The sequence below is a fragment of the Colias philodice genome, chromosome 17 (genome assembly GCF_061535455.1).
Source record: "Colias philodice isolate Cphi_HAF_F1 chromosome 17, ilColPhil1 Martin Lab GWU primary, whole genome shotgun sequence".
NCBI lineage: Eukaryota > Metazoa > Arthropoda > Insecta > Lepidoptera > Pieridae > Colias > Colias philodice.
Genome location: NC_143102.1, coordinates 7,633,737 through 7,645,807, shown reverse-complemented (window position 1 = coordinate 7,645,807; position 12,071 = coordinate 7,633,737). Strand labels below are relative to the sequence as shown.

Sequence of the window (12,071 nt, the reverse complement as noted above, 5' to 3'; positions counted from 1 at the left end):
TGCACCCAAGTACCAGCTCCTTCCTTTTGACCGAATCCAGCGACGTGCAACACGGTTTGTGGATGATCCTTGTATTACTGATCGGCTGGACTCTTTGGCTCTCCGTAGAGATGTCGCATCTCTCTGCGTTTTTTACCGCATTTTCCACGGTGAATGCTCTGAAGAGCTGTTCGGTACAATACCAGCCGCCGAATTTCACCACCGAAGCGCACGCCACAAGCTCAAATTTCACCCACATCATCTCGATACTTGGCGTTCTTCCACCGTGCGTTTTAGGAGGAACTTCCTACCGCGCACTACTCCTCTGTGGAACGACCTTCCAAATTCGGCATTTCCCAAGGACTATAATTTAGAATACTTTAAGAAGAGAGCGTATTCCTCCCTCAAAGGCCGGCAACGCAACCACAATACTCCAAAGTCTGTGGTTGTTCATGGGCGGCGCCAATCATCGCTTTCTGTACGGTGACGCGCAAGCTCGTTTGCCGACTTATACATTAAAAAAAAAAAAAAAAAAAGTTGGAGTGATGACCTTGTACGGGTTTCGGGAACTGCCTTGAAACGAATAGCGTAAGATCGGTCCTTATGGAGTTCTATAAGGAGGACTATATGCAGTATGCTCAGCAGTGGGTGATTATCGGGTGAAATGATGATGACTTAAACGAACACCACAGCTAGTAATAAATACTTAATACAGTTATATCTCCAAAAAAGTTTTTTATTTTTTTTTTCATTTTAATACGACATCATAATAATCATAAAATAGTAAATGAAATTGTCTCATTTATTTACTTGTGCAGGAAACTTAACATCTATAACATTGAATCTTCTGTGTCGTTTATCTATGCCAATTACCATGGCAACTATTTGTTTATTTATATTTAATTGGTGAATTCTTATGACTTTTGCTTACACCTGCGCGGAAGTGACAAACTATCTTTGTCTTTTTTATTTATATCATTTTATTAGAGCCATCTCTCTTATACAGTCTGTCAATGTAATAAATTAAGTAAAATGAAAATTGTATTTGTGTGTGCCTGACACTGCATATGAAGCATTTTTTTTGGATATATTGTGAGTATATAACGTATCTATACATAAAATATCATTGATTGTAAGTACTTAAATAAAATTATACGTAGTACTTATTAGATTTGTTCCGAATTGTGAGGATAGAAATATTAAATTCGCGAAATTAATTAACACCTACATATTGATTATAACTTATTATTATAAATAATATTCAAATAACAGTTTGAAAAAATTGTGAAAGCGGTTTAAATATGCTTAGATGGTAACGTTGTAGGAGAAGGGAAAGAAAGCAGTACCGGGCTACCGCACACGGGCCACCGGCCACCGGCCACCAAACGCCGCCACGGGCATATTTCCTGCACTTTTCATACATTTTATATGGACTCGCCCCACACGGTTGACGCCTGTGGCGGCCACACGCTACACGCTTCTAGCTTCTCGTGGCGGCGTTTGTGGCTGTGGCCCGTGGCTCGTGTGCGGCGACGGTAAGCAGTAAGCAGTAAGCTACTTACTACTAATTCTAAAATTAATATAATTAAAAATTATGATTGATTGATTAAAAATCTCTCATTTGACCTAGCTAATCGATCGAAGGAAGATAAAGTGTGCCTTTATGAGACAAGACCTAATCAAATCTTCAGCATTAAAAAAAAGCGAACGGAATATATTTTAATGCCAATATATTAGTAACTGACTTACCCAATTTTTGGCTTGATAAATCATTATTTATGACATAAATATTAATCATCTATATTTAATAATACTGTTCCTGTTTGTTTTCTTATTTGAATGCGCTAGCCGCTAACCCAAGGAACTACTGGACCGATTTCAAAAAGGATTTTACTTCTTTTTGACCCCTCAGTGCTGCATTAAATATGCACGGGCGATGTCGGGGCCCTAGTTACAAGTAGACCCAAGGGACAACGAGTTATCTATAAAATTTCATCACTTTTTTAAAAACGAAGTGATACAATATGCGGTTTAACACACAAGAGTTTCTTAAACAACATAAGAAAATTGAAATCTTATAAGGAGATTATCGAATAAATTATAAAATTTATTATTATAACAATGCTTGATATAATTTTACGATTCGCGAAACTTATCGCATCTGCATTATGTATAATAATCCGACTTTCTAATGCGGGGTATACAGGACTCGACTTATTCACGTATTCAATTGTAGCTGAGAGCTCGTTAAAGTTTAAATAAGTAAACGGCTGCACTGTAAAAATGGAGAAACCATCGCCGCCCATCGACAAAAATCCATTTATGAGTATATTATAAGAAGCGCTGTTATTTATAGGTGCAAACATAGGTATTTTGCAATTACCACATAATGTTAGAGCTTTTACGACTCTTTGGCCAGGTTTCTTTTTTAAGTCATATTCTACTCGCATACCAGAAAACTGTAGAAATTGGCCTGGAGCACGAATAAGATTATATTCAGCAACTGAATGCTCCAACATTATACGAATGTCTGAACCGTTCATCGTGACTCTTACAACCCTGTCATCAAAAGGCATCACAGTAAGTAGATCACCTTTAGTTATATTAGTTATTTTATTGATATTATTTATAGATGCTCGTATACCACCTCCTTGTAAAACTGCTATTGGAGTGTCCGTCCAACCCTTACCCGTGTATTCCGACGCATACTTGTGAACTATAGCATCAGTGATTAAATTACCTATATTACATTCTCTTAATCGACATGACTGTCCGTCCAAAAAGACTAGTGTGCTACCTACGATTACTTCAGATACTTTCATTACATCTCCGCGATATTTATTTACTATAGACAAAACTTCCGGGTCTTGAGGGATTTCGGGGCTTAACAACACTGGATTAGTGTCACCTATATTAATAATATCTCCTTCGGAATTAAATGTCAAACGCAAGTAACCTAAGTATTTAGTATATGCATATGCTTGTACTACAGGAACGTTTCTTCCAGAATTTTGTTTAACTATCTTTGGGTAAGGCCCGATAGGAACTTCAGAATCGGGAGGAGGTCCATTCCATAAAAAAGTATTTGTGTGACCTCCAATGACTAGATCTATACCATCTACTTCTTTTGCTATTTCTAAATCCTTCGTAAAGCCTGAATGTCCTAATGCAATTAATATTTTAACTCCTTCACTTTGAAGTTTTTTAACTTCATTTTTTATTGCAGTGACTTCACTTATATACTTGACTTTATTTCTTATCGCAAGGAATTGTGTATCTGGCGTTAAGTATCCAATAACGCCTACTTTAACACCATTTACATCGAAAACTACAGAATTTTTTAATTTTTGTTGTGCCCTTAATTCCGGTTCTTCATCGAGGACGAGATTTGCAGCAAGATTAGGACAAGTCAAGTTGGCAATAAACGGCACTAAACCAGCGATTCCATTGTCGAATTCATGATTTCCAAGGGACTGAAACAAAAAGTAAATTAAATGTAAGATATCATAGGTAGATTTTTAATAGAACAAGGAAATATCCGTTGAGCGATATTAAAGAAAAACATGCTTTAATTTATAAGCAAAGAGAGTACCATAGTGTTAGAGGTAGTAAAATATATGTGGTGCGAAGAATGAAACTGTTAAAATAATTGTAATTTTCACAAAGTGGAAATAATAAAGGAAAGGCTTTATAAAACTAAAGTTCTAAGATTCATCAGCAAGTAGTCCCTGGAGCAGTAAAGTAAGATAGAAAAAAACGAATCATTTTATTTATTGAAATAGGTCATGCAAAGGGTACTTACTGAAATATTTCATAAGATGAAATAAAATACAAGTTTCACAGATTAACATATAATATATTTTAAAATAATATACGGTTTGCAAATGTCATAAAGCCGAAATAAATAAAACATAAAAAATAAAATGTATTTTACATAAATTACAAAATTAAATATCTGATAAGTAATATAATTGTTAATAACATTGATGATTTAATGATATTAGCGGAATCTGGAACTGCATCAGTGTTGACTAGAATTATGCGATCAGCTATTTCTGGGTATACCGGACTTCTTGTTGAAATAAATTCCGTAACACACGTAACTTCGTCATAATTTAGATTTACTTTTGCTAGATTTGTAAACATAGAATAACCCAACTCTCCGTTAGCTAGTGAAGAAGGCATTATTACTTTATAGTCTCTGTCATCTTCAATTTCATAAAATTCAGGTATAGCACAATTCCAACAACGAGCTAAAGCATTTACAATCCTTGAACCTGAGTCTTTCTTAAAATCGTATGTTACTCTAATACCAGAAAACTGTAGGAATCCTTCTGAACCGGCAGTTGTGTAACTAGAAACAGAATGTTCAAGAGCTTCATTTAATATTTTTCCATTCATTGTGACGGCTACTAAATTACTGGAGGAAGTAATAACGGAATTTAAATCATTTCTTGTTATATCACCCGGTCGCTTCTCAGGGGCAATCCTACCGGTTAATGCGCCCCCATGGATAATAGCAATTGGTGCGTCTGTCCAACGCGCGCCTTCAAATCTGCTAGCATAATATTGTATTATAGCATCAATTAGTAAATTAGCGAGATTACATTCTTCCCTCCTACAGGAGCTACCATCGAGTACTACAGCTGTCTGTCCAAGAGACATCGAATTAAATGATAAATTGTTTTCCATGTGGTTGGTCATACGTGAGGCTTCAGAATCTTGTGGTATCGAATTATCAAGAAGAAGATAATCTACATTAAAGTGGATTAACTCTCCATGATTATCAAATGCTAGATTAATTTTTCCTAAGTACTTCGAATAAGCATAGGATTTTATGACGGGGACACGTTTGCCGGAACTTTGTGATATAATTCTTAAATTTTCATCATCTTCTATTCCATCATTCAATGTAGTTCCATTTGTAAAGAATTTGTTTTGATTTCCGACTATGACCAAGTCAATACCGTCTACCTCTTGGGCTATTTCAATAGTTTTGGAAGTTGAGTAACCTAAAGCTATAATAATCTTAATGTTTTGTTTTTTCAGCTTAGTTATTTCCTCTGTGAGTGCCAAAACTTCATCTATGTATTCTATTTTTCCCTCGCTGTCTAAGACTGACACTTCGGGTGTAAGAAATCCAACAATACCAACTTCAGTGCCATCGATGTTGATAATGGAAGATTTCTTTATTTTACTTTGAGCCTCTGGTGTGTTGACGATCACATTTGTAGCAATTATGGTTGAATCCACATTTTGAAGAAAAGGTGAAATACTTTTCTTTTCTTCGTCAAATTCATTGTTGCCAAGAGACTGAAATTAGAAAAAAGTGTGATATAGTTTACAATGATAGACAAATTAACCTTTGTTAATTTTGTTAGATAGACTTTTGAAAGGAAAATGAAATGTTGTGCATTCATTAGTTCATTATGATCCATAGTAAAGAATTTGATAAGAATAAGACATAATATGAAATAAGTGTATTGTAAATAGATTAAGCAGTGGTTAGGAACATGAAACACAAAAACACATATTATGAATAAAACATGCATTAATGAAAACCACCACCCCTGTGATTAATTAGATGACATAAGGTCTGTTAAGCATTGTATTAAAGTCATATTTTTTATTATGTTAGTAGGTAGTACCATGGAAGTACTCTTATTTTTGTGTTGACTTGTTAGTAGTAGGTATATATTTAATCGAGAATTACAAACCAACTTACATTTCCAATAATTTAAAACTTCTAATCGGAATCCTTTTTTCCGAAACTGTTTAATCACCAGTATTAAGTACATAGTAGGTACCTACCTATACTAAAACTCTAAAATTACAGTCAACATTATGTATAGCCATAGGTAGCCATAGTACAATTGAACTAAGATCTACATTACTCGCGTCTCTAATGAGATTCAAAGGCATGATACGAACACTGATTAATTCTATACATCTTGTTTATAGGTACTGTCATTTCACATTATGTAACCGAACATGCAACAAGTCCAGTATTGATTTTCAACTGTACATAGTACTGTTATGTAGCTGTGCATGTAATAAATATAGCTGAACCGAGGCGTGTCAGCGATAGAAAATTTCTGCTATGAAAATGTCATTTCATTTTGGTGATTGATTTAACCGGCCTTTGTGCGCGACGTTGAGATTCATTTTGATGTGAAAATAGATAAATTGGAAAACGATTTAACATCAAAGTTGAAAAGTGCTGCAGGTTTCTACCTTTTGTAATAAAAAGACATCGTCTCAATTTTTTTATATTCAAACATGAATACTATAAAATCTATCGTATCTGCCCTAAATTTACATAAATTTGGCTATTATGTATAATATATCGTACAATTAACGATTTCTTAACCTCGGATTTAATCACGATTCAGTTACTTTAATTATTAATTAAAGTACAAGGCAAATATTACGCGTAATGACGTGTTTAAAAACAGATCTTGTCAGAAAAATAAACAATGGCGAATTGTTTGTTATGTAAATCTCTGAAGATGTATGAAAATATGATATGACATAACTGGAACAAAGCATATTCTATTTTACTGTAATTTAAATGTCATGTGCATTAGTCCCCCGTATTTTCTATTGCATTTGTCGGTTGTAGTTTTACTAACTCAAAATATTACGTTGATTTAAAATTTACACATTACTTAATTTCAAAAAATGCTATCGGAATGTCTCGTAATTTCAACCTATTTAATGCTTTATCAAGTAAACAAATTTTTAAATTAGATATATTTTTATAATAAATAAAAAAAGTACGTTCAACTTCTTCAATTTTGTCCTATTTTCCTGAAAAAATAAACACAAAAACGTGCACAAGTTCACAGTATGAAATACGTGTATGTCGAGGAAACACTATAAACGGACATGTAAATGACATTGACATGTTTCACATCACATAAGCTTAGGTTCTACAAAGCAACCGCAATTCGGATCAACACGCCATCTCAGGCTTACCGATAACTCCGGTCAATAAGACCTTAGCAAATTAGGGGCGTTGACGCAAAAACTCGTATTCGTACATATCAAGAATTAACTTCCATTTACTGGGTTTGTATACGCAATGTACTAAAATAAGCATTGACGAACGTTTGCTTGTTAAGATTTCCAATAAAGCATTTTTTGCGATAAATTGCCCCTAAGCTCCTTAAAAAGCTTAACGAGCTCCCCAATTTGTGTCTCTCTTCAATGAAATACCTACATTTTATTATCGAAAGAGCTTATTCTTAGATCCTTCCTTTTCGTTATAAATAATAAATATGTGACAACCTTAGATGACAACATCTGAAATTTTAATCGTCAGAAAATATACTTGACATTATCAATAATAACATATTTCAGAAACAGCCACTTATTACGTAAGTTGAAATTAAAATTACGCTCTGAAACTTGTATCAAGAGCTTACACCCATACAAAAGCTGTAACAGAAAATTGGCGTAGGTTGAAGTCTAACAGAAAGATCTCAAAGGATGTGGGAGGGACCACCTACAGCCTTTTGAGTTCATTAGCGTGAACATCGCAACTATAAATAAATCATAATTCCGCTTAAGTACCGCGTTTTTTCATAGCTCTTGTTGATGTCTTCTAATTATCTATGCTTTATGGTTGCGCCTTGTAAAAAATAACAAGACAATACAACTCACACACACATGTATAGCAATAACGATTTCACAAATACAAAAGGAACATGTATATGTAGTATATTAAATACATATAAAGTATATACTTACTACAGCATCAGGTTGTAATGCATTAAGGAATTCAGCAGCAATTTTCCATTTGTATATCGTGAACCAAGCGGTCCCCGTGTAAGTGTCACCAGCATTCAGATACAATACAGGCGGACCTTCGCCGGAGGCGGCTGCTTTTCTGGCCTCTTTTACTCTGAAATTTGTTAATTTTCAACTGTCAGTACGTTATTACGCATAACATTAACGTTATTTCAATAGCCATTTTATTGCTTGTGATAAAATTATACCTACATCATTAATGACATGAAAAACAATTACGTTTTTAAGACACATTGTCTCATGTTTGTTTTATGTTTTTGTTATAATGTCTATTACTTTTATATGTTTTTGAGGAGGTGTAAGATTGCACATTTGACTTATAATGTTAATCTGAATTAAAGAGTGTCAGTAGAGCTTTAAAATGTGCATTTAAAATGTAAATTAGTACATATTGACAACTACGTTGGCAATATTTAAAATACAGCAAGTGCAACCTAATTAGGTAAACGTTTTTACGATGTAATTAGTAGAACGTACTTAAACATGATATAGTAATTTACTATTCCGTAACATGTAATGTAATAAGTAATATTGCGAAAATATATTTTAATTTAAATATCCGACTGAACAATTGTATCATGCGTTCTTGCAAAATTCCACAGTTGTAAACTACCTTGGCCCTTGATTTTCTATCATTGCGTTATTTCGATTAAGGGTTTTGTTAATGTTGCCCAATCTATGTATGTAGCAAAAAAATAAACATCGCCTAATGTAGAGTAAAATAATTTGGAAAATCCAAAAGTGCACGCCTCATAATTTTTTTTTAATAATTATTTATTAATTATTATTTTTGTTTATTTAATAACAATTAAACCACATCGAATCAGACCCTGAAAAATGAAAGGGTTCTATTCCTGAGCATACTCAAGCGTAAGAGAAAAAAAAAGACTCGATTAGTAAAGTATTTTGGTCGCTATCGTGTTAACAAGAAAAAGGATCCGCACATACAGACACACGGACGTCCAAGACAGAACTTTTTTAAACTGTTTTTTAACTAGTTTAAATAACAAAAATGACATCAAAAATATCATGAACGTTAAAAATAGTGTTTTTTCTTAATATGTGTGTGTATGTATTATCTTACAAGTGCAATGTATGATACATAAAGACATTTTAAGTTTGAAAAATCAGATGTTTTGCGCGAAGCGACAGTAGTACCCACCTCAACGCTTCGCTTATGAGGCGTGCAAAAATCACGTTTCAACCAACAAAGATAATTAGTAAGTTTTTTCATACGTTGTCAAAAATTATTATGCAAATGTAAGAATAGTTATTGGAACGCACTAACATGTCACGGTATTAACCTGATTCCATTAATCCATGTTACGAAGCAAACTACTAAACTAAGTCCCGAGGGTATACAACAATGATAAGCTGATGAAAACTAATAATATTATAAGGTTCTCGAGAGTCCTGACCGAATTTTGGTCACGTGAAAATGTTATATTTTCGTTTCGCAGTCGTAAACACAAAATGTATGTTTCGTGTTTAATATTCTACTCTTCTACTTTATAAGAACTAATTTGGATAGAAAAGGAACCAGGTTGACAATATTTTATCCTTCAGATGATTTTAAACTGACTTCATCTCTCCTTGGTGTAAGTTGTTAATTTATATCGTCATAAGAAATTATAAATTTTGTAAAGTTTTTAAGAATAACATCCCTCACTTTTATATAATATTTTTAGCCGTACAATAATTAACGTTTACCTATATTATAAAGTTGTGAAGATTAACTCCAATGTTACCTATACGTTCTATACATTCCGATACAAATGTGCGATCTAATATAGATGTAAAACAAAACAAAAAGAAGTACTCACACATGAGCAACCCTCGGGAAGCCTCCATAGCATTTCCCCGCGTCTCTGTCAGCGGTAGTACAAGCCCCGCTCAACTGGGAGGTCTGCTCGAATCTTGCGTGCATGTCATTGTTGTGCAGAATAAGCAGCTCGAAGGTGCCATCCTTCTTCGGTGGTGTCACGATACTGCTGGATGATATGGATATAACCACAGCTATGACTGCTGCGAGTTGTGATAGGCGGGCCTGGAAAGGATAGAGACATTTTAGAGATGATGAAGACAAGACAGAGGTTAGATTTTTCTCTCGGGAATAATGTTGCAAACTTTTAAATTTCTTATCAAATGTAAACAATTTCTTTTCTTTGAGGATAATACTTATTATATTAATGCATGATAAAGCAGTTTGGATAAACCGTATTACGTTTTTCCACAAGCCAAATTCGGCACGTGGATAAAATTACGTTAAAAAGCCGTTCACGTAGCAAATATGCTTTAAAACTGATGTTTTAAGTGAGTTAACGATGTGACACCCGAATTTTAACCAAAACTCGTTCTAAGCTTTATCCCTTCACATAGTTTTACGTGATTTCTAAAATCAGAGTTCTAGTTAGTGTATTTTGAACACTGTGTTGAATTTACTGATATTTGAGTTCCGGAAAAATGGTAAATGAAATCCCTGGATTGAAATTTACAAGTACATTTAAACGTTTCCACGAAGCTTTTTATCTGGAAACAATTACGACTGATGCAATATCTCTGTTATGTATTTTACGAATATGATATTTGATCAATTTAAGCACTCATAATTATTTCAGCTGGATGTTTTAAGTCTTAACATTGGTAAAATAATTTAGATACTCCCGCACTCACATGGAAATATGCCAAAAAGATTAGTTTTTATTTTAGGATTAAGAACTGATGCAATTAATTACGAAGTTTAAATACTTACTATAAATGACCAGTACTTAAAAGTTTATAGCGATTCCAATTTCTGTGAATGTTTAAATATCCAAAAAAAAAACACTCATTGGAACGTAGGTAACATTTTTTGTGTTACAAGAATTTTAATACTGACCTTTTTTGATTAATTTGTTAACGTTTTTTAATATCTATAGTTAGTATTGCATGTTTTTTTACGATTAGTGGTAAGTAGTTTCTTTACTAAAGTTTATTCTATAAGATTTTCATTTATTATAGATACGATTTACCCAAATACCGATATCAAAAAAAATCTTTAAATAAAAAAACCTAAAACATGTAACTACTTATATAAAAAACTGCATTTCCATGAACTTAAATCTGGCTAGAATTTTAAATGACGATATATATAGAATCTAATATCGACGATATCTTTGAAGAAGATTCAATTTTGTTGGCGGATGTAGATATCATAGGGAGACCTCCGCTGCGCTTTCGATATTATCCAATAAAAGGCTATTAAATTGGATACATTTGCATCATGCATGTACAATTCTAACAACTTATTGCACGCCTCATAAGCGAAGCGTTGAGGTGGGTACTACTGTCGCTTCGCGCAAAACATCTGATTTTTCAAACTTAAAATGTCTTTATGTATCATACATTGCACTTGTAAGATAATACATACACACACATATTAAGAAAAAACACTATTTTTAACGTTCATGATATTTTTGATGTCATTTTTGTTATTTAAACTAGTTAAAAAACAGTTTAAAAAAGTTCTGTCTTGGACGTCCGTGTGTCTGTATGTGCGGATCCTTTTTCTTGTTAACACGATAGCGACCGAAATACTTTACTAATCGAGTCTTATTTTTTCTCTTACGCTTGAGTATGCTCAGGAATAGAACCCTTTCATTTTTCAGGGTCTGATTCGAAGTGGTTTAATTGTTATTAAATAAACAAAAATAATAATTAAAAATATTTATTAAAAAAAAATTATGAGGCGTGCACTTTTGGATTTTCCAAATTATTTATGCCTTCACTCGTATAAGTTTATATGTTGGTACATATAAGATAGGTATAACATATAATTCGAAGGTAATTGCTTAAATTTTGATAAGAAAGACATTTTAATTTCAGACTACAGTCGATGTGGTCTTTAACAATTTCACTTTTTTATAATGTAAGAAAGAAAAGATACTGTTGTCATAATTATTTTTAACTTTGAAGACCTACCAAACACAAAAATAATTTCATTTCTGAGATAATAGCAATGTGGGAAAATACAAATATACTGAATTTCAATATTCGAAAATAAGGATTAAAGGATGATATAATCCAGGAAAAAAAGACTCTTATAGCAACAAAATATTTGTTTATTAATTCAAATCAATAAAATTACATAGACATCACAACAACAACATCATAAGAATCAAGCATAAATTTTCCAAAATGTCAATTTCGAAATGGGAACTTATAAAAAAAGTTCATTCAAGTCTTTATTATCTATCGGTTTTTATTAAATGACCGTATAAGGATACCTGTGTTTTTATACA

The 12,071-nt window shown here is 33.0% G+C and overlaps 1 protein-coding gene across 1 annotated transcript in view; it reads right to left on the bottom strand.

Annotated features, from left to right (window-relative positions):
- LOC149481173 (uncharacterized) overlaps window positions 1-12,071 on the bottom strand; it is a 32,598-nt gene that overhangs the window by 5,429 nt on the left and 15,098 nt on the right. The window contains exons 2-5 of the mRNA XM_089705474.1: window positions 9,615-9,838; window positions 7,732-7,885; window positions 4,012-5,292; window positions 2,256-3,452 (exon numbers count right to left, since the gene is read on the bottom strand). Of these exons, the coding sequence (XP_089561600.1) occupies window positions 2,256-3,452; window positions 4,012-5,292; window positions 7,732-7,885; window positions 9,615-9,838 (2,856 nt within the window). The remainder of the gene's footprint in view (window positions 1-2,255; window positions 3,453-4,011; window positions 5,293-7,731; window positions 7,886-9,614; window positions 9,839-12,071) is intronic.